This window comes from Canis lupus, chromosome 8, assembly GCF_048164855.1.
Source record: "Canis lupus baileyi chromosome 8, mCanLup2.hap1, whole genome shotgun sequence".
Classification (NCBI taxonomy): Eukaryota; Metazoa; Chordata; class Mammalia; order Carnivora; family Canidae; genus Canis; species Canis lupus.
In genome coordinates, this window is record NC_132845.1 from 39,246,356 (window position 1) to 39,274,347 (window position 27,992).

General features: G+C 60.7%; 3 protein-coding genes and 1 long non-coding RNA gene across 10 annotated transcripts; 2 read left to right on the plus strand and 2 right to left on the minus strand.

The window, feature by feature from the left end:
* Window positions 1-3,881: 3,881 nt before the first annotated feature.
* On the minus strand, window positions 3,882-7,841 carry LOC140638314 (testisin-like). The gene is made up of 7 exons (XM_072835415.1): window positions 7,616-7,841; window positions 7,471-7,500; window positions 7,339-7,365; window positions 6,978-7,143; window positions 6,178-6,461; window positions 4,510-4,664; window positions 3,882-4,212 (listed from the first exon to the last, which is right to left on the minus strand). The coding sequence occupies exons 1-7, from the start codon at window positions 7,683-7,685 to the stop codon at window positions 3,985-3,987; spliced, it is 960 nt and encodes a 319-aa protein (XP_072691516.1). The 5' UTR covers window positions 7,686-7,841; the 3' UTR covers window positions 3,882-3,984.
* A 379-nt stretch (window positions 7,842-8,220) lies between these two features.
* LOC140638313 (serine protease 33-like) lies at window positions 8,221-15,769 on the plus strand. Of its 2 annotated transcripts, XM_072835414.1 has the most exons (6): window positions 8,221-9,177; window positions 10,695-11,736; window positions 12,246-12,408; window positions 12,821-13,098; window positions 14,169-14,335; window positions 15,118-15,769. In XM_072835414.1, the coding sequence occupies exons 2-6, from the start codon at window positions 11,622-11,624 to the stop codon at window positions 15,358-15,360; spliced, it is 966 nt and encodes a 321-aa protein (XP_072691515.1). In that variant the 5' UTR covers window positions 8,221-9,177; window positions 10,695-11,621; the 3' UTR covers window positions 15,361-15,769. The 2 variants fall into 2 exon arrangements, with proteins under 2 accessions (XP_072691515.1, XP_072691514.1); XM_072835413.1 differs by lacking the exon at window positions 8,221-9,177 and having other exon boundaries at window positions 10,540-11,736.
* Window positions 9,359-19,237, minus strand: LOC140638315 (uncharacterized). 2 transcript variants are annotated; one of them, XR_012035408.1, is made up of 4 exons: window positions 19,166-19,237; window positions 15,615-15,735; window positions 12,603-12,700; window positions 9,359-9,777 (listed from the first exon to the last, which is right to left on the minus strand). It is a non-coding gene; the product is annotated as an uncharacterized lncRNA (long non-coding RNA). The 2 variants fall into 2 exon arrangements; XR_012035409.1 differs by lacking the exons at window positions 9,359-9,777; window positions 12,603-12,700 and adding an exon at window positions 14,872-15,202.
* LOC140638312 (serine protease 33-like) lies at window positions 18,985-27,954 on the plus strand. 5 transcript variants are annotated; one of them, XM_072835412.1, is made up of 12 exons: window positions 18,985-19,085; window positions 19,400-19,564; window positions 20,196-20,479; window positions 22,383-22,537; window positions 22,930-23,098; window positions 23,297-23,418; window positions 24,351-25,760; window positions 26,105-26,137; window positions 26,242-26,404; window positions 26,488-26,753; window positions 26,986-27,155; window positions 27,344-27,954. In XM_072835412.1, exons 7-12 carry the CDS (start codon window positions 25,718-25,720, stop codon window positions 27,500-27,502), a joined length of 834 nt encoding a protein of 277 aa, XP_072691513.1. In that variant the 5' UTR covers window positions 18,985-19,085; window positions 19,400-19,564; window positions 20,196-20,479; window positions 22,383-22,537; window positions 22,930-23,098; window positions 23,297-23,418; window positions 24,351-25,717; the 3' UTR covers window positions 27,503-27,954. The 5 variants fall into 5 exon arrangements, 2 of the variants coding, with proteins under 2 accessions (XP_072691513.1, XP_072691512.1); XR_012035406.1 differs by lacking the exons at window positions 22,383-22,537; window positions 26,242-26,404; window positions 26,488-26,753; window positions 26,986-27,155; window positions 27,344-27,954 and having other exon boundaries at window positions 19,022-19,214; window positions 24,351-24,514; window positions 24,601-25,760; window positions 26,105-26,241; XR_012035405.1 differs by lacking the exons at window positions 22,383-22,537; window positions 26,242-26,404; window positions 26,488-26,753; window positions 26,986-27,155; window positions 27,344-27,954 and having other exon boundaries at window positions 19,024-19,214; window positions 24,351-24,716; window positions 25,654-25,760; window positions 26,105-26,241.
* Window positions 27,955-27,992: the final 38 nt, after the last annotated feature.

Here is a 27,992-nt window from a genome sequence, read left to right on the forward strand (position 1 = left end):
GGGCAACACGATGTCATTGTCAGGCAGGAAGGCTTAAGAAGGGGACTCCCTGCCTGCCCTTCCCCAGGGAGGTCCCTGCAGGAGGCAAAAGAACAGAGCCCCAGGATGTCAGCACCCTAAACTCTGGAGACTGAGCACGTCACTCTATGCCGCAGGTGTGGTGGAGCCAACAGCGTGACATGGGGACATTATCCTGGGTTGCCCAGGTGGGACCCGTGTCATCACAGGGGTCCTTCGAACTGGAAGGGGTCAGAGGTCTGAGCGATGCCACCTGACAAGGCCATGCAAGGGAACGGATGCAGGAAAGAGGAAATGAGAGAGCCACACGGTAGAACCAAGGCGTCGGAGCCACGTTTCTACTCCTGGAAAGCCAAGAAGTCGGTCAGGAGTGCTGGGGGGAGGGCAACGAGTCCGAGGCCCGAAAGTCGCCAGCAACCCCTGCCCCCCGGGGCTGCATGGTGGCCTGGGAGGCAGCAGGTGTCCCGCTGACCCCAGCTCGGGGCATGAGGCGGCCCTTGCCATCCCTGTCTACACAGGGGTGCCGACACCGCCCGCTGCTTGGGGAACCAGACGAGCCAACATGTGAGGGGATTAGGACAAAGCCCAAAGCCGGGCACTGGCTGTTGTCGGTAGCCCAGGCCACCGGCCACCCTGCTCATCCCCATCGTCATCATCACCATCTGAGCCCAGCGGGCAGAAGAGAGCACCAGGCAGAGCCAGGACTGTGGCACTCCTCCTCTGCCTCCCCCCCACCCCCGGGTGGCCCAGGCCCCCTCCTCGCCCCCTGCATCCCCTCAGCTGTGGCTCCCATGCGTACTCCACGGGGTGTTATTTCCACACAGTATTAGACTTTATTTGTAAAGGGACTGTGTGATCTCAGACTTCGGGGAAAGTTAAACTGGTCTTGGTCGCAGGACCTTTCAGGCTTTGATATGCCGAGATGCATTAAAAATCTCCAAGGGGAGGGATCCCTGGGTGGCTCAGCAGTTGAGCGCCTGCCTTCACCCCAGGACGTGATCCTGGAGACCCAGGATCGAGTCCCATGTCGGGCTCCCTGTGTGGAGCCTGCTTCTCCCTCTGCTTGTGTGTCTGCCTCTCTCTCTCTCTCTCTCTCTCTGTCTCTGTCTGTGTCTGTCATGAATAAATAAATAAAATCTTTTAAAAAAAAATCTCCAAGGGGACCTACAGTGGGTAGCATTCCCCAGAGTGATCCTGGAGCCCTCCCTTTGGGGGAATTTCACAAGAGACCTGTGAGCCAGCCGCTGCCCCCCGGGACCTGGCAGTTCCCCGGGTCCCTCCCTCTCGCAGGAGCCCCTCATCTCACACCCACCCTACACCTTATGGGGCAGATTTTTCTTCCATCAAATCTCAGGGCTTTCGGCACCTGTCTGCCATGTGCCCCCTCTGACACAAGGGAGCACTGCTGAGCTGCAGGCTCCCTCCCCAGCGGCCCAGGGGCTCCCCTAGAGGGGCGCAAGGGCACGGGGCTGAACCAGCAGGCACCTGAACACGCAGCAGACTTAAGGGGCCTGAAACTATGTTTATTTCCCCCACTTACTCATACTTGTTGGGGACCCCGGCCCCCCCGCCTCTGTGGCCGCAGCCCCATTCTGTGTCTCTCCACCCAGGAGGCCTCTCCCTTACAGAGCCGAGGATCCGCATCCACGTGTGGGCCTGTGCACAGAGCAGACTGGCCTCCTCTGCACGTGGGAAGCGGGCGGTTGCTGGAAGTTTGCACACAAGCAGCCTAGGGCTGCTCATTCCCAGCCCGACAAACTCTGCTGCCCCCAGACAGCAACTTAAGATAACGGGGGAAATGGGTGTCATTGCGCGGCCAGACTTGTTTGTAAAGTACAAATAGCTTTACGGTGATTCTAAAAAGCATGCGTTCTCCTTAGAAAACAAAAGTCAACGAAAGGAGCAAGAAGAAGAAATGGTTAAGGATCACCAGAACCACACTTTGACGCAATCTCATAATATTGGACATTTAGGTTGCTGGCAGATGGCATTCAAAACGACACCTTTGGGGCACCTGGGCAGCTCTGCGGGTTGAGGGTCTGACTCTTGATCTCAGCTCAGGCCTTGAGCTCAGGGTCAAGAGTTCTAGCCCCCAGGTGGGCTCTGCACTGGGCGTGGAGTCTCCAAGACAAATCTTGACTCCAGGCTAAAGATGTCCTGGAAGATGAAAGTTCTGGGTTTAACTCTCCGTGAACTCGATCACAAGGGAAGGCCGCCCTCTGTTGGGCCCCGGGATGCTAGTCCCTTACTGCCCCCCAGCTTCCAGCTTCCTCCCCAGACGGGCCTCCCTGGCCCCCCAGCACGTGGTCCCCCGGGGCAGGACCCTCAGCTGTGCACCAGCGGCCACGGCGGCAGCGGCGGAAGGCCAAGCAGGTGCCCTGGTCAGTGCGGGGTCCCGGCGCGGCCTGCGCCTCTAGGAGGGTGGTGGGCACCCACTCCGGCGGGCGGGCAGTGGCTCCAGCAACAAGGGCACGTGGCTGCGTAGTCTCTGCTGGCCCTTGGGGACCCCTCGGGACGGAGGGCGGGGTAGGCAGGGCGAGACCAGCTGGTGGGAGGGCTGTGAGGGGCGAGGGTCTCAGGCCGGGAGGGGGAACATCCTCCACCAAGGGAACAGCACCTGCAAGGACCTCAGGTCTGACAAGAGCTGGCCACACAAGGGCCACGGGACGGCGTGCGTGGAGCCTTGCAAGGGTGAGGGGCCCAGCCGGGCCAGGAGCCCCGGAGCCCCAGGAAGCCAAGGCAGGGTTCAGTGCCCTTGCCTGCTGGGGGACGGGAGCCCCTCCAGCGCAGGGGGAGCGCAGGAAGGAGCAGAAACAGGGTGCCCACACAGGGCCCCTGAATTGGTGAGGCAGTGAGCGCCCTGCGGGGGCCTCTCTGCCTAGAGGGGAGAACTTTGGTCTTGTTCGTGGTGGCACCGGCGACTGACCACTCTCCCCATTCGAGGAAGCAGAGCCCCCCTTCTGGCCTCCCCCCCCTGCAGATCACAGGTGCGCAGGTGGGTTTGCCCCGGGGATGCAGAGGCAACCCCTGTGATTTCCCACCTGTGATTTCCCACGGGCTTCGGCGGGACTGTGCCTCCCTTGCCCGCAGCGGGAACCTCCTCACTGGGGCTTCTTGCTATCACCCCCCAAATAAACTTCCCGCACCCCGGTCCTGGCCCCAGGCCGGCCTCTGGGAGACAGAGCTCAGGCCTGAGTGGCTGGCATGTGTGGTGGGGCCCACCAGCTAGAGAAGTGGGGAGGTTAGGATATTTCCTCCCCGCACCCCTGCTCCAGTCCTCCTGGGGCCCCAGGGGCTACTAATGTCTTCCCATAAAGGCTCGTTCTTTCTTTCTTTCTTTCTTTCTTTCTTTCTTTCTTTCTTTCTTTCTTTCTTTCTTTCTTTCCTTCTTTCTTTCTTTCCTTCTTTCCTCCTTTCTTTTCTTTCCTTTCTTTCCTTTCTTTCCTTTCTTTCTTTCTTTCTTTCTTTCTTTCTTTCTTTCTTTCTTTCTTTCTTTCTTCTTTTTCTTTTTTTGTTAAGATTTTATTTATTTGAGAGAGACAGAGCAAGAGCAGATGGAAGAGGCAGAGAGAGGCAGAGGGAGGAGGAGAAGCAGGCTCCCAGCTGAGCAGGGAGCCTGACTCGGGGCTCAATCCCAGGTCCCTAAGATCATGACCTGAGCCGAAGGCAGACACTTCACCAACTAAGCCCCATAAGTTATCTTTCTGTCTGAACTAACTGGAGAAGGTTCTGGGGTATGCAACCCAGACCTGCATGGTCAGACAGCTGGAGCAAGGGTTGCCAGTCAGGGAGTGGTCCTAGGGTGACTGGGAGGGTGTACAGGGAGCCACCTGGGGCCACAGAAGGCTCTGCAAAGCATAGACTCCAACATGCAACCCTGTTTATTTAAAAAGGAACAGTTGGGGGAACCGGGCCTGGCTCAGCAGACGGCCCCAACTCTCAGGGGCTCTGCTGGACTCAGGCCAGCTACAGGAGGGAGGCAAGCCAGAGCAGAGGGAGGAGCAGCTGCAGGCAGGGGGCTGGCCTCTGAATGCTGTTGCGGGCCATGAGCGTCCTGATCCACTTGAAGTGCCTACTGACGTTGGTGTAGACACCAGGCCGGTTGGGCCTACCACAGCCGGATCCCCAGCTCACGATTCCAACCTGAATCCACAGCCCTCTCTTCTCACAGGCCAAGGGTCCGCCTGAGTCACCCTGGGGAGCAGTGCAGATGAGCCAGGCCTGGGGTGGGGCCGGAGGGGCCAGTGGAGAGGTGGGGCCGGCAGGAGGGACTGTGGAGCTGGGCAGACTGGGTGCAAACCTGCCCCCTACCCCAGAAGTGAACAAGCCTCAGTTCCTGCATCTCCAAAGTGGGGCGATAGTCTCTACCCTCTGGGGTGGACACAAGGACCAAATGAGGTGCAAGGAGACAGTTCACTCTCAGGCCTGGGGCTGGGGTGGTGGGAGGCCAGACCCCCAAAACCCCTAGTTGGGGCAGGGAGGAGGACTCACAAAGCAGGCGTCCTGGCCACCGAGGGGGTTGCCAGCACAAACCATGTCTCCCCAGATGTCACGGCGGAAAGTCGGCTGTGCGTAGAGGTAGTTACAGATGGCAGTGTTTATGATGCCGACCTGCACTTCCTGGAGGACGTAGGGGGATGGCAGTGCTGCCGGGGGTGGAGGGGACAGAGAAAGATGGCACCCTGAGCCTCTCCTCTGCCATCTGGTTGGGAGGAATGGCACAGGCCATGGGGTGCGGGAAAGGGTCCCTGGGGCCAGCAGCCAGCATCTGTGGGGTCGGCACGCTGCCAGAGCCCCTTCCTGAGAGCCGGCCTCCCCGTCTGCAGCAAGCGCAGGGCAGCCCTCCCAAGCCAGCACCCTGGGCAAGGGGGGGGGGGAGCCTGCACAGGTGGAACAGCCCAGGAGCCTTCCTCTCCTCACACAGGAAGTGCTTCCAGAGCCACAGGCCAGTGCTTTAGGATGTGCTCTCAGGGCTCCCAGGGCCGCCTAGGATGCAGCACCATCATCACCCACTTCCAGGTAAGGGAAGATTCAGGGGGAGTTGGGCCCTGGCCGCTCCCCCGCGGAGCACCACAGAAGTGCCAGAGCCTCTTGGCTCACACCCATTCAGCCCTTTCGGCCAGGGGAGGTCTGCGGGGGGGGGGGGGGGGGTGCACAGTAGCCAGCCCCTTGCAGGGACAGGACCCTAATTCTAGAGGAAGGCAGGGCTAGCCCTGATTCCTCTAGCACCTGCTGCCCCCTGCTGCCAATTCCAGATTGTGACCTTAAGGACACCCACCCAGGGAGCCCTGGCTTCCCCACTGACTCTCTCTGGGGCCCTGGGGCAATTTCCATGTCTCTCTCACTTTCCTCATTTATGAAGCAGATACAAAAATGTTCCCAGCCTCATCCATAGGTAAGGCCCAGAAGGAAAAGAGACCTCACGCTGCTCCTTCCTCGGCCTTGAGAGCCTGGAACAGTGCCAGGCAAGCAGCACGCATGCCAGGAGCTTCATTTGTCGTGACTGCTGTGTGAAGGGGCTGCAGGAACAGGCCGGGCCAGGGAGCAGTGGATGGGGCAGCTCCAGACCCAGGGCATCTCTGGGGAGGCTGTGCCCAGCAGTTTCAGGGAGTTCATGGGGAGATACACAGGTGGCCCTTCATGCTGGCCCAAGGCCCCCTGGAGTGGGATGGGGAGCTGAGGATCATGAATGGCTGGAGATTGCAAGGATAGAGGAATGGGCAAGGAGTTAGTGCAGGCAGATGAAGAAGGGACGGGAAAGCCAGGGTCAGGGTGCTGAAGGCCGAGTGCACACCCTGGCCGAGGTGCAAAGAATGCTTGGCTAAATCAATCAATGCCGAGGCCTTCTGAGGCCATGCCACAACCCCAACAGCCCTGCAGCCTGGGGAGTGCAGCCCCGGTCCAGCTGGCCTCCCTTTCACTGGGGCTTCTGGCTCACAGTGTCTGGATGGGAGAGGGAACTGGGCGCAGGAACAGGAAGTCCTGTCCTTTCAGGGGGAGCAGCAGCAGACAGCAGGGGAGCAGACAATGCTGAGCTGCCCCCAGGAGGGACCCAGCTGCGCACAGACCCAGGTGGGGGCTGCTGAAGCTGGTGTGGGTGGAACAGATGGTGGAACATAAGGTCCCCCTGTGTACCCCCACACTTGCCCCCAGCCTCACCCTGATTTTCCTGGATGTCCCCCCAGCCAGTCACCCAGCAGTCGGTCCGGTTCTGGAACTCGGAGGAGGAGATCATAACACAGATGGGCTGGACAAACTTATTGTAGGTGACAGAGGAGGATAGCTTTAGCAGGGCGATGTCATAGGATGAAGCCCCCAGGTACATGGGGCTCAAAAAGATCTCCTGCACACTGTACCGGTTGTAGTAAGCCTGAAGATTCCAGATAGATGGGGCGGAAGACAGCTCGCCAAACTGGACTGACCACTCAAAGGGATCATTGTACCTGACCAGGAAAGAGAGAGCAGTCAGGGAGCTTTAGAGAGAGCAGGGTCCCTGAGCACACCTGATGTCTTAGGGACTGGGGGCAGCCGGGTACCTCCCCTGGGGCCTGATGTGGCCCCTCAACCAGCCTGTCACGTCCCACCGCTGTCCTAAAAAGAATGAACAGATGCACAGGACCAAAGCTGGTGGCATCCAAATAGCTGCCTCCACCTGGGGCCACAGGCCAGGCTCTGTGACCAGCACTTATCTGCCTCCTTCCACCTCCTGGTACACCTCCGTTGGGAGGTGGGATGAGGAAGGGGATGGCTGGCGCTGCTACTTGGGAGAAAAGCCAGAAAAGCACAACACAAAAGTGTGTGTGAATGTTCTGAAGAACATTCTAGAAGATGGAGAACAGGGTTTTCCTCACATGGCTGCAGCCAGGCCTGTGGCAGAGGGGCACCCGAGGGTCGCATCTGCACCGGAAGGGCACACAGGCCCCCTCCCGCCCATCAGCCGGCCGTGCCCCCCGACTCACTTGTCGAAGCAGTGCGCGGCCGTGAGCACCCAGCGGCGGCTGAGCAGGCTCGCCCCGCAGTGGTGGGAGCCCCACAGGCGCAGGCTGCCCTGCCAGGGCCAGCGCCCCAGCTGCGAGTCCTTTCCACCCACGACGCGCGTCGAAACAGTTCGTTGGCCACAGGGCCCTGCGACGGACAGACGGACAGATGGATGGACAGACGGACGGAGATACAGGCGGCTGAGCCCGTGGGCGTGAAGGGCAGGGGCTCCCGGGACGGCGGGCGTCGGGGGTCCCGGGGCGGGGGCCTCCCGGGGCCTGGGGACTCTCCCCGCGTGGTCCGCGCCCGCCCCCGCCCCCCCCACCCGGGCCCGGCAGTTACACGTGAGCAACGACGAGTTCTCGAAACCTGGGGGGGTGGGGCGGGGAGAGAGGAGACGGTGAGGCGCCCCCCGCGCTCGGTGGTCAGGGGTCAGGACCCGCGGGCAGCTGGTCCCACGTCCCGGCGCCTTACCTGCGAACAGCTGGTCGCGGTCCTGAAACTCTGGGGGGGGGGTGGCGGGTGAGCTCAGCCCCGCCTGCACGCCCCCCACCTGCAGGGCCCCCGCCTGCACTACCCCCGCCCCCCCTCGACCCCCGCCCGCCCCCGCGGGGCTCACCCTGCCTCCCGAGCTCCGCTAGCACCAGCAGCGCCGCCAGCGCCAGCAGCGCCCCGACGTGCGCGCCCATGGCCTCCTCTCCAGCCTCCTGCGCCGCCTCGGCTTCCGCCCGCTGGGGCGGCCCGGGGCGGCCCCTGGGGGAGAGGGAGCGCCCGCCACGCCGCCCGCGCCTGCCCCCAGCCGGACCTCTGGGGGTGCGGGGGTGCCGGGGTGCGGGGATGCGCGGCCGTCGGGGAGCGTCCGGCCTCCTGGAGCCGGCTTGGCCCTGCCCCTCGGCCTGCGCCCCCAGCCTCAGCGCGCGCCCCAACGGTCCTGTCTGCGGCGACCCCGGGGTCCTGGCGGCCCCCGCCCACCCCCTCCTGCGGGAAGGTCCAGGCTGGCCCACAGCCGGGTTCCCGGGACTCCCGTGGGAATACAGGGACAGCAGTTGCGTGGCTCTTCAGTTGAGCATCTGCCTTCAGCCGAAGTTGGGGTCCCAGGATCGAGTCCCACATCGGGCTCCCTGCAGGGAGCCTGTTTCTCCCTCTGCCTGTCTCTCTCTCTCTCTGTGTCTCGTGAATAAATTTTAAAAATCTTAAAAACAAAACAAAACACAGGGACAAGTCCTGTAGGTGCACTTGGGGCCGGGCCTATGGGGCTCCTGCTGAAGCAAGGGTCCCCCACGGGAGCCAGAGGAGGATGGCCTGGTTTTGACCACCTGGAGGGCACCTACCCCCTCCAGGTCTGCGGCTCCCAGCTGGCGCCGCCCACCTGCACAGGGCCCGCAGCCAGCTTTCCTCTTCAGTGGAGCCAGTTGCAGGGCACAAAGTCACCAAGTTGGCTCTTCAGTTACAGGTGTGAATGGGACAACTGAACTGGGGTCTCCAGGACACCCACAGAGTCACGATTCACCAGAACCCACAGAACTCTTGGAAGCTGTTCTACTCAGGGTTGTAGCTCACTACAGTGGTACAGGGAGCATCAGCAAATGACAAAGGTACAGGGGATAGGTCCAGGAGAGCCAGGTGGAAGCTTCTAGCTTCCCCTTCACCATGGAGTCAGATGGGTGGAGATCAGTTCTCCCAGCAATGACGTGTGTTGACACTCGTGAAGTACGGCCAGCCAGGGAAGCTCACATGAGCCCAGGGGCCTGGGGGTGCTATTATGGGGCTTCCATCATGCAGGCACTGACAGCCCACATGGCTAACCTTAGTTCACAGACATGAGCCCCTCCAGAGGCCCTGAGGATGTGGGTGGCCCCAGGTGGTATTCCCGCTAACTCTCTAGAGGCGCACACAGCTCCAGGTCTACAGAGACACAGTTTTCAAGCAAGACATTCCAAAGGCTCAGGGGTGATTCCCTAGGAGCTGGTCAAGAGCCAGCCCCTTCTTCAGACCGCGCAGCGTGGGAACGTGCTAGGCCTGTTCAGCGAGCCTGTTATGAACCCACAGCAACCAAGACAAAGCAACGCTTGAGGAAAGTCTGTACATGCACCAGAACCATCTATTCGAATAAAATGAGCTGTCTTCAAAGAAAACCAAGACATTCCATTGAATAGCTGACGACTTGGAAAATCCCAGCTGGTACGTCCTCAGAAAGTTCCTTGAGGGTATTTGTAAACACCACACAAGAATTCCTACCCAGGAAAGGGGCAATCAGAGAACTAGAGGGCAGACACTAGACGCTGCTTAGAGAAATCCTTGGAGGCAAGGGCTGAATACTAAAATGGAGGTAACTAGAGGATGAACTGGCAATTTTTTTTTTTAAGATTTTATTTATTCATGAGAGACACACAGACAGAAGGAGGCAGAGACACAGGCAGAGGGAGAAGCAGACTTCCTGCAGGGAGCCCGACACGGGACTTGATTACAGGACCTCAGGATCAAGACCTGAGCCAGAGGCAGACGCTCAACCAGTGAGCCAGCCAGGCGCCCCTACAAGAAGTTTTTTAAGTAATAAAATTAAGGGTTGAGAGAAGACAAGACGAGGCGGAGCTCTAGACCACCCGTCAGGTGAGCCGACTGGCAGACCGGCAGGTGTGTGCCTTGTGTCGCAGCTAGATGCTCCAGGTGTGTCTGCAGCAGCGTGCACTGGCTGGCCCGCCAAATGTGCGGGCAGGTGGTCTCCCCTCCGCATCCTAGGTCTCTAACACAAGCTCAGCAGTAACAAGGGATGGGGTGAGCCTGCATGGAGGAAGAGCAACGTGACGTCACCTCTGAGTCGAATGTTGCCTTGTCCGCTCAGGCTGCTATGACAAAATGCCATAAAGTAGGTGCGTGGCCCATAAACAGCATTTCTTTCTTGTGGTTCCTGGGTTGGAAGTCTGAGGTCAAGGTTTCAGGTGAGCCTGCTTCCTGGTTCACAACTGGGCCCTCACATAGCAGAAGGGGTGAGGGAGCTCTCTGTGTCTCCGAGGGCACTGATCCCACTCACGAGGACTCCACCCTCCTGACCTCATCACCCCCCAGAGGCTCCACCTCTGAACACTGGGCTTCAACAGATGGATTTTGACAGATGAACGTGGCGGCGGGGTGGGCATTCTGATCACAGCACAAGCCTGTGCATATATTTTTCTTTTTTAAGATTTTATTTATTTATTTGACAGAGAGCACAAGCAGGAGAGCTGCAGAGAGAGAGGAAGAAGCAGACTCCCAGATGAGCAGGGAGCCCAATGCGGGGCTCAATCCCACAAACCCCCGAGATTACCACCTGAGCCAAAATCAAGAGTCAGACCTTTAGTTTGCCTTCGACCCAGGGTGTGATCCTAGAGTCCTGGGATCGAGTCCCGCATCAGGCTCCCTGCATGGAGCCTGCTTCTCCCTCTGCCTGTGTCTCTGCCTCTCTCTCTCTCTCTCATGAATAAATAAATAAAATATATATATTTTTTAAAAAGTCAGGCGCTTAACCAATGGAGCCACCCAGGCACCCCAGGGCTAAGAGTCTTAAGAATGAAATACAGGAAAACTTCACATTGACCCAAGTTACAAGCCACCAAAAAGCTATGAGGCCTTTATGGCACTGACAACAGAGCTTTGAAATACATAAAGGAAAAAAAAAGTTCTAAACGCTCAAGATATAAATAAATTCACATTCTTCTCAGAAATCAAGAGATCTGGCAAGTGGAAAAAGCAGTAACACCAGAGTATCTGCTGAAGGTGATTTTGGCCTAACTCAAGGATGTGAGGCTGCTCCGAGATCCACACACCCTCCAGGGGAGTGAGTGCTCTGGAGGGGAGGCTGCCCCTGGGCTAGGTTGACGGGGCACCAGAAAGGATGGGTACTTCTTGAGAAACGGAGAAAGCGGGAATCAGGGAAGATCTCCCGCACCCCTCCGTCCCCCTGTGCCCAGGGCTGGGCAGCTCTGCTTTCTGGGCCACAGGTTTTCCAGACGCAAGGCCAGGCCAGGCCAGGCCGTCCAGGTGCTTGCTATTTGTGGTCAGGCAAAGACACCAGGGTGTCTGCTCCACCTCCTTGAATAATGGGTCCCCTCTCACTTCCTGGGCATCCTGGCCCCATCTTAGGACCTTCAGAGCCCCGGGGCGGAAATGAACTGCTTAGGCAGCAGAGTAGAGTGTGTCCTAGGTGCCAGTTCCAGCCCCTCTGCCCCCGGGCCCCCCCGCACTGTGGCACAAAGTAGAATTTCTGGCTTCGTCACCTGTTGGGCCTTGGGCAAGTGGTTCAACCACAGGAGTCTGGCTTCCTGTGCTGTAAGATGGGGGTCGTACTAGCTCCTGGGGAATCAGTTGGGAGGTACACGGCCTGGCTGATGTGGGGCCGCTACATGTGGCCGTCAGTGGTGTGGGAGGCTGGTGCTAGGAGGCCAGGGCCAGGGAGGGAGGGTCCCCAGGGTCTTGCCTAAGATGTGGAGGAGACCCAGGATCCTGTGCCCAGGAGGAGTGGGAGCCAGGCGAGGCGTGGAGGCGTCAGCCCCGCCCTGAGGCAAGCCCCGCTCCTGGGCTGGACTGCAATCATCCCCTGCTCCTCAGTCTGAGGACTCTGGCCCCGGAAGTGGTGGCGGGAGCACACCATGGAGCTGGCCCTCACTGCCGTCCTGCTCTCCCTCCTCCCCGTGGCCCTCCAGGAGAGCACCCCCGCTCTCCCATCCGGCAGCTCCCTGATGAATGAGATAGACCTGGATGCAGGTAGGACAAATACCGGGGTGGGGAGACAGTGAGAGCCTGAGGTTTGCGGGCAGATAAAGAGGAGGAGATCCTCCCAGCCCCATCCCTTATGGCCTGAACTCAGGCAGGTGCGCTAAGGAGCCCAGGCTCTCAATCAGACACTCCCAGGCTGCTGCACCTACACCGCCTCCACCAGGCAGGTGCCGATGACGTGGCACACAGAGTGCTGCAGACCCTCCCGGGAGCCCGGGGCCAGCGGCCCACCACCTCCCTGTTCCTGCCGCGCCTGGAAAGCCCATCCAGGCCCCCAGCTCCCACTTCCCTCAGCTCAGCTGCCCTGTCCCCCCACCCCGGGTCACCAAGCCCTGCCCTCCAGCAGGAATTCTTACAAAGAATTCCACCTCGTGGAGCCCAAGAAGAAGAGACCAGATGCCAACCCATGAGTGGTAGGGATAAATGAGGCCGGGTCTGCAGGGCCCGAGGAGCCCAGAGGGGACCACCTATAACCGGCCCATGGACTCCTCCTGCAGTGTGTGGACGCCCACGTATGACAGGCCGCATCGTGTCAGGGCAGGATGCCCAGCTGGGCCAGTGGCCATGGCAGGTCAGCCTGAGGGAGAATGGAGAGCATGTGTGTGGGGGCTCCCTGATTGCTGAGGACTGGGTGCTGACTGCGGCCCACTGCTTCCACCAGTGAGTATCTTCTGGGAGGGCACAAGTATGAGCCCCGGGGGGAGCCAGGACCCGCCCTTCCCCACCAGCACCCTTCCTTCCCCATTTGAACCACAGCCTTCCACCCATCTGGAATTAGGTGGCATAAATATCCTCCTGGGGGGTCACTTATCCACCCAGGATGGCCTCTGCCCTCAAGCCTGTCTCACACTCACCAAATAGAGGAGGTGGTCGCATCTTTGCAGGGGTGTCTTGAGGAATAAACGGGGTACTCTTCGTTTCTGGTGTGCACTCAGCTTGTAAAGTTGTCCGTCTATAAAACAACAAGTTGTCCGTCTGTAATGTTAGGACCCTCAAATCAAGACGGTCCCTGGCCCCCACCCGGGAGACCCTGGCACAGCCTCCGTGACCCCCTGGACTTCCCCACCTCCAGGAACCAGCCCCTGTCTTCCTACGTCGTGCTGCTGGGCTCCATCTCCTCCTACCCTCAGGCCGATGAGCCCCAGGAGTTCCAAGCCGTGGCCCAGTTCATCATCTACCCAGATTATTCGGAGAAGCTCGGCACTGGGGACATCGCCCTAGTGCAGCTGGCCTCACCGGTCAACTTCACTGACCTCATCCTTCCTGTCTGCCTCCCCAAACCCGGAGACCCCCTGGGTAATGGCACCTGGTGCTGGGTCACCGGCTGGGGAAACATCGCCGCGAATCAGCGTAAGGACACAGGGAGCGTGGTGGGGGGTGGGGGGTGGGGACCAGTGTGGGCGGGGCCTCCCTGGCCAGCAGCACCGGCCACCACACTCACACAGGATGGACCCGGAGCCTGCACACCGGGATGGGCGGAGCACAGGGGAGCCGGTGAAATACCGGGACCTCCCTCGGATAAGCAGCCTGCGGCCCCAGACCCCCTCCCGGGCTCCCCGAAGGCTCCAGCGGAGGATCCTCCAGGCTCCTTCCAGCTTCTGCTGGCTCCTGGCAATGCTTGGTGTCCCTGGGCTGGTGGCCCCAGCCTGCCCCCATCTTCACCCGGCCTCTCCCCTGGGGGTCTGCGTGTCCTCTGCTTTTCTGTCTTGCCTGGATCCAGGATGACTTCACCTTGACTAGTTAAATTGCGAAGGCCCTCTTCCCACAAAAGTTCACCTTCTGAGGTGTGGGTGCATATGAGTCTTTGAGAGGCACTCTTCAGGCCATTTCTGGCCACAGCCTGGGAGGGCTGAGAAGAGTAGGGTCATCTGCTGAAAGTGACTTGCCCCGGGTCTTGGCTCGTGCCCCTCGGTCCCTTGTGTGTCCAGCTCGCCCCACTGCCTGGTCACCGGGAGGGCAGCGCCACACCTTGGAGCAGGTCCTGCCACAGGAAGGAAGGGAACAGCTTTCCCTTTCCTTAAAGATTTTATTTATTCGTGAGAGACACACAGAGAGACAGGCAGAGACACAGGCACAGGGAGATGCAGGCTCCCTGCAGGAAGCCCGACACGGAACTCGATCCCAGGACCCTGGGATCAGGACCTGAGCTAAAGGCAGACACTTAACCGCTGAGCCACCTAGGCGTCCCTCCCTTTCCCTTTCTGAGTGGGCTCACCGCGCTACCTCGGCCTTGTGTCAGGGCTTCCTGAACACCAATGCGGGACCCTGTTCGTCGAGCAGCAGAGGAGGGCGTGCAAAACGGCAAGAAACGGCTTCTTGTCATTAGTTCATCAGAGTGTGTGCAAGAGAGTAGGGACTGGCCAGCTGAGAGCCAGGGGATGGTGCCGTCCCGTCTGAGTGCCGCTCTGCTCCCCACCCAGCACTCCCTCCACCCTTCACCCTGAAGGAGGTGAACGTACCCCTCATTGACACCCAGACCTGTGATGCCTACTACCAGGAGAACTCTAACAACCCCAGCCAGGAGCCCATCATCTTCGAGGACATGCTCTGTGCCGGCTTCGAGAGTGGCCAGAAAGACGCCTGCGGGGTGAGCAAGCAGCCCTGATGGGGGCCAGGGTCTCCCAGTGCCCATTACCCCCTGGGGACTCCCCAGGGCAGACACGCTCCCTGTCACCCCCCCCGGGACCCCCTAGGGCAGACCCACTCCCTGTCACCCAGTGACACCCCCCCCCAAAGACCCCCCTTCCAGGGCAGAGGAGGACAACATTGTTTTAAATACAAGAGTCAATTCAAATAGAAAAACAATCCCTTTAAATACATCATACCAACATGATCAGAATATGAAATATTTCAAAAGTGCTTAAGCAAACTGTGACCATATCCCTTATTCCTAAAGCTTTTATTTTGGGGCCAGAAATGTCTTTTTTTCTTTCCCAAAAATAACACTCAGGGCCTCTGAGCAAATTATCCTGAGGAGCAGGTCACTTCTAGGCTGCATTGGTTTCGTCTTTGACTGCTCTTCATCACATGCCCTATTAGTCTTGTTTAATCACAGAATTTTTTCATCAAAACCAAAGCAAACAGCATGAGTAGCAACACAGAAGTGTTCCTCAGAACCCCTACTCTGAAATGCACGGTTTTATTTAAAGAATGCGGTATTCCCATCCCACAGCTTGTCCCACGTGTCAGGGATTTTGCCCCAAATTCCCAGGCCTCTGCTGCCTTCCAGAAACATCCAGCTCACCAATCCTCCATCCACTAGACCTAGCCAACAGGCCTGAAGAGAGGTTGGTGGGCATAGGGAGGCCCTCGTGGAAGGAGGGAAGACGAAGCAGGTGGCCCTACACTCCTGGACTCCTTTGTCCCTAGGGCGACTCTGGAGGCCCCCTGGTCTGCGACGTTGGAGTCTGGACCCAGGCAGGCATAGTGAGCTGGGGATATGACTGCGGCCTCCCTAAAAGGCCAGGAGTGTACATCAACGTCAGCGTCTACACCACGTGGATTACCAGCCAGATCCAGAGCTCAGCCCAAGGCGTCAGAGCCTTCTTCCCCGCCAGGCTGTTGGTTCTGATCCCGCTGGGGGCTGCCCTGGCCGCCGTGGGGCTTGCCTAACCGGGCAGCGGGCCCTGCGGCCTCAGCCTCTGCGTTGTAGACCCTCCGCTGCTGGCCTGCGTCCTGCAAGAAACCCCTCCCCAGACCCTCCGTGGCTGGCTGCCTTCCGCCAGCCTCCCCGGCCCCTGCCTGCCCCCCATCCCCCCACTTCAGACCCCACGACCTGGGACCCATAGGCCTCAAGGTGCCCTCAGCCTCCCTGCCAACTTGGGAACCCCTGGGGACAGAGCCTGGTTGTCCTGCCCCTCACTCACCATCCAAGTCCGATTCCCAGGTGCACCTGCACTCGGGGACTCCTCTGGGGGCTTGGGGGACCCTTGGAACTGGGCTTTCAAGTCCCCAGTGCTGGGCTGGTGCCTTTGCGGGCCTGTCTACCTGAGAGGCAATAAACGCAAGCTGGCGGGCAGAAGGGCATCGCTTCCTCGCGGGCCGAGCCGCCCCCCGCGCCTCCGGACCCCAGAGGCTGTCCGCGAAAGCATCTCCCATTCCCGGTTTTTCAGACGGGGAGACTGAGGGCTTCAAGCTCCAGGGCTTGCCCGAGCACAGTCACATGGCAGCCCTGTCCCTAGGTTCAGTGGGTGGCACAGCAACACCCTGGGGGCGCGGCAGGGCTGGCAGTGAATCCGTCCACCTCAGGTGTGAACCTGGAAGGCTCAGAGCCGGGCCGAGCTCGCCGGCCATCCTCTCCCTCTTTCCCCAGCTTGGCTCTCCAGGAGCCTGGAACCTGCTGGAGATGTGTGAGCCAGCCGGCAGCGGGAGGAGGGAGCCCAGGTTGGGTCCTAGGGCGACGGTTTCCATCGGGTGGGACATGGGGGGGGCAGGCGGCAGGCTGAGCCCCTTCTGGGACAGGCGCCACCCCGCCTATGCCTGGCTCTCCCACCCACAGGCGAGCCGAGTGGTCACATCCTCAGCGGCCCCCTCGGCCCCCAGGCAGCAGGCTGAGAAACCTTCATCCTCTGAGCACCGCCCCCACCGCCCCTGCAGCGCCTTCTCCAGTGTCCCCTGTCCCTGCAGCCGAGGCCACCCAAACCCCACACCCCTCCCTCTCTGGAGGCTTCTCTGGATGCACAGGGCCTGGGTGTCCCCGTCAGGGCTGTCTCCTGGTGGCCAGGTAGCTGAGGACCCCCAGCCCCAGCCCCCGGGCCTCTCTGGGCGGCGGGGAGCAGCTGTGCAGGCAGGATGGGGGCGGTGGCTAAGGACGGCCACGAGCCTGGAGCCCCAACTGTTAGAGCGTGAGCCCCACACCGCAGCCCGCCCTGTGGGAGACAAGCATGTGCAGGATCTCCGTGGTCATCTGGCACTCAGACCGCAGCTACGGGCTGACACCAGGGTCATCGCTGCTGTCACCACGCCCCCCAGGCCCCAGATGCTGCTCGTATCCAACATGTGCCAGCCAGAGCAGTGTGCTGGGTAGCCAGCCGGGCACACCAGGGGGAGGGTGAGCACAAGTAAGCACAGACATGAGCTCCAGCTGCTGCCGTCCACCGTCTGTGGGCACCTCGAGGGGTGGCAGCCGAGTGTGGTGGCACAGATGAGGGAGAGGAGGACATGCTACCTCCTCACCCACCTGGAGGGATCTCAGTGACCTCCCTGAGCCTTGCGCACCCTGTCTGAGGATCCCCAAGAGCTGACGTCCCCTAAGGAGCTTGGAGGGGCCACCTCCTGCCCCCCCCCCGCCCCCCGTGCTCCTCCACACTGCTCCTCCTGGGCCAGGATACCTGGAGGGCCCTCTGGGATGGCTGCGATGGGGCCCGCCAGGGCCAGAGCCCCCCACCCTGGGAGATGCTCTGCCTCCCTCCTTCTCTTCTACCTTTTCTCCTTCCCCCTTCCTTCCTTGCCTCTCCGTCCACCCTTAATTCCACATAGCTTGTCATGTGGGGGCAGTCCACGGCCAGGTGCACATGTGACCGAATGAGATCATTTTGGATATGGCTGACTTCTTGGGGGGGCCTGGGGCATGGAGCTTGCTGGAGATGGGAGGGGGGCCGGGCAAGCTTTGCTGAGGGGTCACCTTAGCACAAGACTGGACGGGCTGTGGAGCAGCCTCGGGAGAGGAGTCGGCAGGGAGAGCCCGCCCCCCCTGAAGCAAGCTTGGAGTTCAGGAGGAAGAGGAAAAGACAGCTTGGGGGGGGTGCTGGGGGGTGCTGGGGGGCAAGGGAGAGGTGGTCAGAGGGGCTGTTGTGGGCTGCGGGAGCCTGGACCCTTTGTGGCAAGACCTCGGCTTGAGCGACCCTCTGGGCCGCAGCTCCCCGAACAGCTTCAGGATGTGGTGGCTGGCACGGTGTCGCCGGCAACCAACGTGCCACACTTGGCCCAGACCGTAGGAGCTCACAGGACACTAGCAGGTTACAAGTGCTGTGGTGCCAAAGGCCACACCGGGGGACCACTTTAGGGAAAAATCTTGCCCCCTTGCCATGCCTGGGGACCCAGTCCCTACCCAACCATGGCCTCCCACACGCCCCATCTGTCCCGAGTCCACCTGCCTGAGCCCCTCACTCTGCAGGTGATGGGGGTGAGCACGCCAGTGTGTGAAGCCAAGGGGGCCAGCTTCATGGTCTGGAGAAGGTTCCAAGGTCACCAAGCACCGAGTGCCTCTCACAGGCATCTCCTTCAAGGTGCCCTGGGTCAAGGACACCCTGAGGACCTCTCTCGCCTGCTCCTCCAGGTAGGGACCGCGCTCTGGCTGCTGCTGCCTCTAGCACCTGATCCCTTGGCCACTCACCCCTGGGGCGTTGTGGGGCAGGGCTCCCACTAGTGCACACCGAGGGAGACTCCCGCAAGCCCACACTGGCTCTCCTCTGGCTGGGCAGACCTCAGAAGGCAATCGCTTTGCAAATCCTCCCCCATCCGCGCTAATGCTCAGGACACCGAGAGGGCCATCGAGAGGGCACAACCCCCCACACTCCAAGGCGCATTGAGGGAGTCACTGGTTACAGGGACGCTGGGATGGAGGACCTCATGGTGTCCGTGAAACCGCCTTGAGGTTTCAACTCCAAAATTTACCTCGGAGGAAGAGGAGGAGGAAGAGGAAGGGGGCTGGGGGCAGCCTGGGTTGGGCGGGAGCAGCCCGGCGTGGGCTCAGGGAGGGGCTACACCTGACGCCATCATCTCCCCCAACAAAGAAACGGATCTTCTTTTCCTGGCTCGGCCCCATACCGCCCGGCTGAGCGCGCCCTCAGGAGGACTTGTTCCTGTGTTCCCACGGGAGTCCCGGGGACCCGGCTGTGGGCCAGCCCGGCCCTTCCCGCAGGAGGGGGTGGGCGGGGGCCGCCAGGACCCCGGGGTCGCCGCAGGCAGGACCTTTGGGGCGCGCGCTGTGGCTGGGGGCAACTGCCCGAGGGGAAGGAAGGGCCAAGCCGGCACCGGGAGGACATCGGCTGCACCCCCGCACCCCCAGAGGTCCGGCTGGGGGCAGGCGCGGGCGGCGTGGCGGGCGCTCCCTCTCCCCCAGGGGCCGCCCCGGGCCCCCCCAGCGGGCAGAAGCGGAGGCGGCGCAGGAGGCTGGAGAGGAGGTCATGGGCGCGCACGTCGGGGCGCTGCTGCTGGCGCTGGCGGCGCTGCTGGTGCAAGCTGAGCTCGTGGGGGCGGGCGGGCGTCGAGGGGGGGCGGGGGTCTTGCGGGGGGGGGGCGGGGGCCCTGCAGGTGGGGGGCGTGCTGGCGGGGCTGAGCTCACCCGCCCCCCGCACCTCCCCCAGAGTTTCAGGACCTCGACCAGCTGTTCGCAGGTAAGGCACCGGGATGTGGGACGAGCTGCCCGCGGGCCCTGACCCCCCACCCCCGACCACCGAGCGCGGGGACGCCTCACCGTCTCCTCTTCCCCCGCCCAGGTTTCGAGAACTCGTCGTTGCTCACGTGTAACTGCCGGGCCGGGGGCGGGGGGGGGGGGGGGGGGGGGGAGCCGGCGCGGACCACGCGGGGAGGGTCCCCAGGCCCCGGGAGGCCCCCGCCCCGAGACCCCCGACTCCCGCCGTCCCGGGAGCCCCTGCCCTTCGCGCCCGCGGGCTCAGCCGCTGTCCATCTGTCCGCCTGTCCGTCGCAGGGCCCTGCGGCTTCCACAAAATCCAGCTGCGCACGTGGTGGGTGGAAAGGACTTGGAGCCGGGGCAATGGCCCTGGCAGGGCAGCCAGCTCCGGGGGAGGCACCAGCACTGCGGGGCAAGCCTGCTCAGCTGCCGGGTGCTCAAGGCCATGCACTGCTTCCTCAAGTGAGTCGGAGGTGGGGGCCCGGTTCCACCCGCTGGGGTGCCCCTCAGCCCCAGGCCAGGCTGCAGCCACGTGAGGAAAACCCTGTTCTCCATCTTCTAGAATGTTCTTCAGAACATTCACACACACTTTTGTGTCATGCTTTTCTGGCTTTTCTCCCCAAGTAGCAGCGCCGCCATCCCCTTCCTCATCCCACCTCCCCACGGAGGTGTACCAGGAGGTGGAAGGAGGTGGGTAAGTGCTGGGCACAGAGCCTGGCCTGTGGCCCCGGGTGGAGGCAGCTACTTGGATGCCACCAGCTTTGGTCCTGTGCATCCGTTCATTGTTTTTTAGGACAGTGGTGGGAGGTAACAGGCTGGTTGAGGGGCCACATCAAGCCCCAGGGGAGGCACCCGGCTGCCTCACCTCCATGTCCCCAGAGGCCTCAGATTCTAGGACTTTGGACTATCTTCTCTGGGCCGTCATCATTTCTGCACTGGACACTTCAGGCCATGAAAGGAACTCTGTTGTTGTTGTCCAGGGTGCACCCTAGTAGCACCTGAAGCAGTCTCCCCTCAGGAAGTGAGCCCCAGGTGTGCTCAGGTGGCCCTCCGTTCTCTAAGGACTCATAACTGCTCTTTCCTCCCTTGCCAGGCACAGTGATCCCTTAAAATGGACGGCCCATATTGGTGAGCTGTCTTCTAGGCCACATTACTGGAAACTGTGGACCTTCTACCATCGTTACAGGGTGAAGGATATTATCATATACCCCCAATTTGAGGGGACTTCACTCAACGACATCGCCCTGCTGAAGCTGTCCTCTTCTGTCACCTACAATAAGTATATCCAGCCCATCTGTGTTATGATCTCCTCCTCCAAGTTCCAGAACCAGACCAACTGCTGGGTGACTGGCTGGGGGGACATCCAGGAAAATCAGGGTGAGGCTGGGGGCAAGTGAGAGGTGCACAGGGGGTCTTATGTTCCACCATCTGTTCCACCCACACCAGCTTCAGCAGCCCCCACCTGGGTCTGTGCGCAGCTGGGTCCCTCCTGGGGGCAGCTTAGCATTGTCTGCTCCCCGGCTGTCTGCTGCTGCTCCCCCTGAAAGGACCAGACTTCCTGTCCCTGCACCCGGTTCCTTCTCCCATCCAGACACTGTGAGCCAGAAGTCCCAGTGAGAGGGAGGCCGGCTGGACCGGGGCTACACTCCCCAGGCTGCAGGGGCTTGGTAATTTTGGGGGTGGGCTTGTCAGAAAGGTCTCAGGTGTTTTGGGGTTTTTTTATTTCAGATTTAACTCACAACACATAAAATTCACCATTTAAAAATGTGCAACTGTGCAATTTAATACATTCATGGTGTATAACCATCAACGTTGTCAAGTCTCACAACATTTCCATCGCTCCCCAAGGAGACCTGACAATCAGTGAGCAGTGACCATGTCTTACCCTTTCCTTCCGGCCTTTGGCAGCCACTAACAAGCTTTTTGTCCTTATGGATTTATCTATTCTGGCTATTTCATGTAAATGGATTCATACACTCTGTGGCCCTTTGGTTACTTTCATTTAATGCAGTGTTTTCAAAATTTGTCCATGTTATAGTACATGTCGGAATTTCGTTCCTTTTTTTTTTTTTTTTAAGGTTTTCTTTATTTGTTCTTGAGACACACAGACAGAGAGAGGCGGAGACACAGGCAGAGGGAGAAGCGGACTCCATGCAGGGAGCCTGATGTGGGACTTGATCCCAGAATTCCAGGATCACTCCCTGAGCTGAAAGCAGACGCTCAACCACTGAGCCACCCAGGCGTCCCTAAATACCTCTTTTCTTTTCTTTTGTGTATATACCTAGGAGTACAACTGCTGAATCATGTGGTAATTCCATATTTAACTTTTTGAGGAACCAAGAAGCAGCATTCCACAATAGCTGCACCATTTTACATTGCCATCAACAATGAATGAGGGTTAGAATTTCTCTTCTTCTCAATACTTGTTATTTCCATTTTTTTCCATACTAGTGGATGTGAAGTGGTACCTCATTGTGGGTTTGATTTGCATTTCCCTAATATGACAGTAATACTGAGCATCTTTTCATGTGCTTTTTGGCTATATGTAGATCTTTCCTAGATAAATGACTATTCAAGGCCTTTACTTATTTTTACTTAAATATTTTATTTATTTATTTGACAGAAAGAGAGAGAGCACAGATAGGCTGAAAAACAGGCAGAGGGAGAGGTAGAGGCAGGCCCCCCACTGAGCAGAGAGCGCGATGCAGGGCTCGATCCCATGGCCCTGGGATCATGACCTGAGTTAAAGGCAGATGCTTAACCAGTTGAGCTACCCAGGCATCCCTACCCTCATCTTTTGATAGTTTGATGAAAATATATCTCAGTGTGGATTTCGTTCTGTTTATCCTATTTGGAGATTGTTCAGCTTCTTCTGGATATAGATTCATATCTTTTAACAAATCCGTGGCATTTTCAAGCTGGATGCTGCAGGTGTAGTATATTAATCCTAAACCGCCTCAGTGTGTTTATACCCCACCCCCTGCAGCCCTGTGCATGCTGTGGCTAAGGGACCTCCCCAGTGGTTCAGGCAGGGGCTGTCATCTCCCTTCTACAGAGAGGGAAACCGAGTGTCAGCTGTCCATCCATTGGATCCTTCTGCGATGTTATTCATCACCCACCATGAGCAGGGTGCTGGGCTGGCACAGAAGAGTCCTCGAGAGTGATGTCCCCGGCTCTGTGGGTTCCCCAGGGACTTCACCCCTGTCCCAGATGGCAGAGGAAGGGCTAAAGGCTAAAGTCGCCGTCTCTCTCTCTCTCTGTCACCCCCAACCCTTGGCAGCTCTACCGCCTCCTTAGAATCTCCAGGAAGTGCAGGTCTCTATCATAAACAACTCCAGGTGTGACTACCTGTTCCAACAGCCCAGCATCCTCAGTTACAACCTCAATGACATGATTTGTGCTGGCTCCGAGGATGGTAGCCGTGATGCCTGTAGAGTGAGTGCTCCAGCCCCAACAGCGCCTTGCTGGAACCAGGCACCACCCCTCCGGACCTGGAGCCTGGGAGCAACCACTGTGATGCTCATCAACCCCCCTTAGCATTTATTTGTGAGAAAAAGCAGAAGGCCTTAGTTATCCAGGCTGGGAGACAAGCATTGTTTTGCATTAATTGTACCTCCTTTTATCCTCACCTGAAAATGGGGGGGGGGGCAGACAGAGACTATTGCCCCACTTTGCAGACGTAGAAACTGAGGCTTGTTCACTTCCGGGGTGGGGGGTAGGGTTTGCACCCAGTCTGCCCAGCTCCACAGTCCCTCCTACTGGCCCCACTTCTCCACTGGCCCCTCCGGCCCCACCCCAGGCCTGGCTCATCTGCACTGCTCCCCCAGGTGACTCAGGCGGACCCTTGGCCTGTGAGAAGAGAGGGCTGTGGATTCAGGTTGGAATCGTGAGCTGGGGATCCGGCTGTGGTAGGCCCAACCGGCCTGGCGTCTACACCAACATCAGTGCATATTTCAACTGGATCAGGACGCTCATGGCCCACAGCAGCATTCAGAGGTCAGCCCCCTGCCTGCAGCTGCTCCTCCCTCTGCTCTGGCTTGCCTCCCTCCTGTAGCTGGCCTGAGTCCAGCAGAGCCCCTGAGAGTTGGGGCCATCTGCTGAGCCAGGCCCCGTTCCCCCAACTGTCCCTTTTTTATTATTTATTTATTTATTTATTTATTTATTTATTTATTTATTTTTATTTATTTATGATAGTCACAGAGAGAGAGAGAGAGAGAGAGGCAGAGACACAGGCAGAGGGAGAAGCAGGCTCCATGCACCGGGAGCCCGACGTGGGATTCGATCCCGGGTCTCCAGGATCACGCCCTGGGCCAAAGGCAGGTGCCAAACCGCTGCGCCACCAGGGATCCCTGTCCCTTTTTTAATAAACAGGTTTGCATGTTGGAGTCTATGCTTTGCAGAGCCTTCTGTGGCCCTGGGTGGCTCCCTGGACACCCTCCCAGTCACCCCAGGACCACTTCCTGACTGGCAACCCTTGCTCCAGCTGTCTGCACCATGCAGGTCTGGGTTGTAAACCCCAGAGCCCTCTCCAGTTAATTCAGCCAGAAAGATAACTTATGAGAGGACATGAGAGCTGGCCAGCTCCCCTCTCAGGTTTGGCCCATGCCCCCAGAGATGGCGGTGTATCCCCAGGGTCTCTTGTCACCATCCCACCAGCCCCTCCAGCTGCCCCAAGGGGAACACCTGTGGCCCCACTGCCACCAAGCCCTCCGAGGCCATAAAGGTCAGGAGCTGTGGGAGGACAGGAGGCTGCTGCTTTCATTCTTGTAGCACTTTTACGTGTTTGCATCAGCTAGGCTCCACTGCAGGCTGGGCCTGGGCTGCCCTAGCTCATCTTCACAACAGCCTTTTACAGAAGAACAACCTGCCCGCACGGTGTCAGGCCTGGAGATGGAGCGTGCCACGGCCTAATGGCAGACACCTAGGGCTGGAGCGTGGACAGCAGGGTCATGCCCGCCGTCCACCGCAGGTGAAAAGCTGGTGCCAGGATGCCACCAGGTCGCCTCTCCTGTGGCCCTCGCCCTCACCCCCAGCCTGCCGCCCTGCTCGGCCCGTTGACTCGCGCACGGTGCCTGCTCTGCGCTGGGCTCGACTCTGGCCATGGAGGACTGTTAGGGACTGGATGTGCGGGTCCCCCCCAACGTTCACATATTGAAGCCCAACCTCCAGTGCCTATATTTAGAGATCGGGCCTGTATGGAAAGAGTCAAGGTTAAGATGGTTCCTGAGAGTGGGCTCTGATCCCACAGGCCCCTCTTCTTGTAAGAAGAGCGCTCAGAGAGTGCGCCCTGCGTCCAGCACCTGCCCCCCACCAGGCGGAGAGGGGACCGCAGCCCATGCAGAAGGAGCGGAGGTCGCCGAACAGGACCCACCTCCCCAGCACCTGGTTTATGGGCCTGGCAGCTTCCAGAACGTGAGAGATGTTCATCCCAGTGGCTCAGTCTGGCGTTGGGTTCTGGCAGCCTGAGCCGCGACAGACACCCAGACCCCACCTCACAGAGAGGAGCCGGGCAGATGTGACTCAGGCCCCCTCCCTCACCGGGAAGGGCGACACCAGCAGGAGGGCCGGGTTGGAGGGACTTGGAGGGACCGCTGCGAGATGCGGAGTCCACCAGGTAAAAGGGCGCTCCCGAGCCTGCCTTCCAGGTGGTGGACGCAGCCCAGGCCCCACCCTCCACCAAGCCTTGTCCCCAGCATCTGCCCGCGTCACTGGGGCCAGCAGCCTCACGTCCTGGCCACACCCAATTCAAGAGTGGACTGTGCCCCAAGGTCAAGTCTGCGTCTGCTTCCAGTCACGCGAGGAGCGCTGGCGGCTTAGAATTAGGGCAGAGCGCAGAGCGCGGGTCTGGGTGGGCTCCTTGGGGCAGGTGGGGTCGCTGCCGCGCTGGGGTTTCGGGACAGAGCAGTAGTGTTGCCAGCGCCGGCGACCCGCAGGGACAGCCAGGGACCTGCAGGGACAGCCGCGAGTGAGGCTCAGGCTCAGGATTGTCCAGAGCTGCCTGGCCGCTGCCCCCCCCCCGGCTCCTGCCCCCGCCCCCCGGGCCCAGCTCCCACCCCAGCTCTCGGCCCCTTGGCCCAAGCCGCATCCTTTGACAAACCCAGGTGTCCCTTTCCTTTCGCCTGGAAAGTGCTGCTCAAAGCATCTTTGTTTGAGGCTGCCGGTGAAGCCGCAGCCCCGCCCTGCCTCCTTAATCGCCCCGGGCAGGGCCCCCACCCCCTCTGGCCCTTTAAGCCCCCAGGGCCTCCCCTGCCCAGTCAGCAGGGAGTGCACCAGCCGAGCGGGTGAGAGCAGGGCTGGGGGCTGCCAGGAGCAGGCGCCCACCAGGAAGTAGGGGCCGGGCGGGCTCCAGGGCTCCAGGGCTCCTGCGGACACGAGGGAGCTCACATCTTGCAGGGGTTGGGGGGACAGCCAGAGCCCCTGGGGTGTGGGCAGAGGGACGTGCATAGAACCTGTGCCCCGGGGAGATGCCCAGGACCTGGGTGGGGGGCGCTGAGGGAAGGCAGAGGGTCTCTGGGACCTGGGGCTAGGACCCTCCTCTCCTGTCCTTGCAGGTTCAGACCAGAGTCTAGACCCTGAGCGGTGCCGCCCTTCCCCGGGCCCAGCCCCGAAGACAGAATGACGGGGGCTGCCTGCCTCCAGGCCTTGCTCCTGCTGCTGGGTGAGTGGGGCGCAGGGGCTCGGGGTGTTCTCGGGTGTCCTGTCTCATCTCTCTCTGGCATGGTGCCCCTAGAGTACTTCAGGGCACCCCGATCTGGGCTTCATGGGTTCCCATCTCTCCCAGCTCAGGCCCATGTGTGTACCGGGTGAGACCCCACCTGCCAGTGCCCGGGGGAGGGTTAAATCAGGTAACCAGGCCAGCCTGCTGATTGCACAAAAGCCTGGCACCAGCTCCGAGCGACCAGTACGGTCCACCCTCCTTCCTAATCTGTGACCTCCCTCCTGCTCACCCCGTTATCTGACACCAAATTCATAATCCTGTCCCTTCTCTGCTTCCTCCTCCAGGAGCCGCTGGGACAGGGACGCTGGAATCCGCAGGTAAGGAAGCCATGGAGTCCCTGGGCCAGCCCCTCCCTGACCTGGGCCCTGTGTCTCCTGGGCCCCAGCTCCCCCCCGCCCTCGGTCCCCCTTGTACCCTGCAGCCTGCGGGCAGCCCCAGGTGTCCAGTCGCATCGTGGGGGGCCGAGATGCCCGGGATGGACAGTGGCCGTGGCAGGCGAGCATCCAGCACCGCGGGGCACACGTGTGCGGGGGCTCGCTCATCGCCCCCCAGTGGGTGCTGACGGCGGCGCACTGCTTCCTGAGGTCAGGGGGGTGCGGCCGCGGGGGGCAGGGGGAGGCGGGCAGGGGCGGCCAGCGCCCTCAGACGCCCCCCACCCATGGCGCAGGCCGACGCGGCCATCTGAGTACCGCGTGCGCCTCGGGGCGCTGCACCTGGGCCCCGCGTCTCCCCGCGCGCTCTGGGCGCAGGTGCGCAGGGTGCTGCTGCCCCCGGACCACAGCGAGGAGCGCGCCCGCGGCGACCTGGCGCTGCTGCAGCTGCGCCGGCCGGTGCCCCTCAGCGCCCGCGTCCAGCCCGTCTGCCTGCCCGAGGCCTGCCCGCCCCCTGGCACGCCGTGCTGGGTCACCGGCTGGGGCAGCCTCCACCCTGGAGGTGCGGTAGGGGGCCGGGGGGGGGGGGAGGGCGGGGGAGGCGGCCCTGGGCGGGGAAGGGGGAATCCCAGCCACCGCGCTGTCCCAGTCGGGCACCACCTCCGACCTCCCTCCAAGGACCCAAACCTCCCTCCTAGCTCCTAGCTGGATGGCAGAGTCCAGCCCCGCCTGGCGGGTCACACTGTGAGCCCCCGCCTCTCCCAGTTCTCAGAAGCCCCCCTTCCTCCCCCCAGAGCCCCTTCCGGACTGGCGACCTCTGCAGGGAGTCAGGGTGCCCCTGCTGGACTCGCGCACCTGTGACCGCCTCTACCACGTGGGCACCAACCTGCCCCGCGGGGAGCACATAGTGCTGCCGGGGAGTGTGTGTGCCGGCTACATCCAGGGCCACAGAGACGCCTGTCAGGTGTGGGAAGCTGCCTGGAAGTCTGGGGTCTAGCTCCCAAGCCCAGCACCCTGCCTCCCTAGAACCCAACACCCAGGGCTGCCTGTCCTGGACCCCAGCCAGGAGGCACCACCTCGGGGACTGGAGCCCCGGGACTGCCATGCCAAGTTGCCAGATGGCCCAGACCTAGGTTTGCCTTCCTCCTGCAGGGTGACTCTGGGGGACCCCTGACCTGCGTGAAATCTGGGCGCTGGGTGCTGGTGGGCGTGGTGAGCTGGGGCAAGGGCTGTGCCCTGCCCAACCGTCCAGGCGTCTATACCAACGTGGCCACCTACAGCCCCTGGATTCGGGCTCACCTTAGCCTCTAGTGCAGTAACACTGACCCGGAGCTAGAGGCTGGGGGGTCCCTCCGACGACCTGCATGTCTCCCCCACCTTGCCCCCTCCTCCTTGAGGCTCACAGGTGTCATCCATCTGTTCACCCCCTGCCCCCCTGGGGCTCACCAAGCCCAGCCGCCAGCCATCCTGCAGGAGCCTCCCATGTGTCCTGGTCTCATGATCCCTCTCTCCCCTTCTGTTCATATTTACCCTTTCCAGCTCCAACCAGGGGCTGGGCCTGTGTCCCCAGAGACAGACAAGCCAGCTGGTGCCCGGCCCGGCCTCTGTGCCCCCTTTTTTTGCAGGAAGTCAAGGAGATTCAGGGACCCAATTCCTCCCCGCAGCCTCCAGATAAGAGCCCCCCAGGCCAAGCCTGAACCCGGCGGAGCCCACCCAGACTTCTGGCCCACAGAGCTGTGATTTAATAAACTTGGGTTGTTTCAGGCTGCTATGTTGGTAATTGTTGACTACAGAGCAATAG

Bases quoted from the DNA above. Each gene is read 5' to 3' on its own strand.
- LOC140638314 (XM_072835415.1), bottom strand. From the start codon at position 7,685: ATGGGCGCGCACGTCGGGGCGCTGCTGGCGCTGGCGGCGCTGCTGGTG. The intron at 7,501-7,615 runs GTGAGCCCCGCG...CCCCCCCCCCAG, and splicing joins AGCGGAGCTCGGGAGGCAGG to AGTTTCAGGACCGCGACCAG. The intron at 4,213-4,509 runs GTGAGTCCTCCT...ACTGCTCCCCAG, and splicing joins GTGGCCAGGACGCCTGCTTT to GGTGACTCAGGCGGACCCTT.
- LOC140638313 (XM_072835414.1), top strand. From the start codon at position 11,622: ATGGAGCTGGCCCTCACTGCCGTCCTGCTCTCCCTCCTCCCCGTGGCC. The intron at 13,099-14,168 runs GTAAGGACACAG...CTCCCCACCCAG, and splicing joins AAACATCGCCGCGAATCAGC to CACTCCCTCCACCCTTCACC. The intron at 14,336-15,117 runs GTGAGCAAGCAG...CTTTGTCCCTAG, and splicing joins GCCAGAAAGACGCCTGCGGG to GGCGACTCTGGAGGCCCCCT.
- LOC140638312 (XM_072835412.1), top strand. From the start codon at position 25,718: ATGACGGGGGCTGCCTGCCTCCAGGCCTTGCTCCTGCTGCTGG. The intron at 26,405-26,487 runs GTCAGGGGGGTG...CCCATGGCGCAG, and splicing joins GCGGCGCACTGCTTCCTGAG to GCCGACGCGGCCATCTGAGT. The intron at 26,754-26,985 runs GTGCGGTAGGGG...TCCTCCCCCCAG, and splicing joins GGGCAGCCTCCACCCTGGAG to AGCCCCTTCCGGACTGGCGA.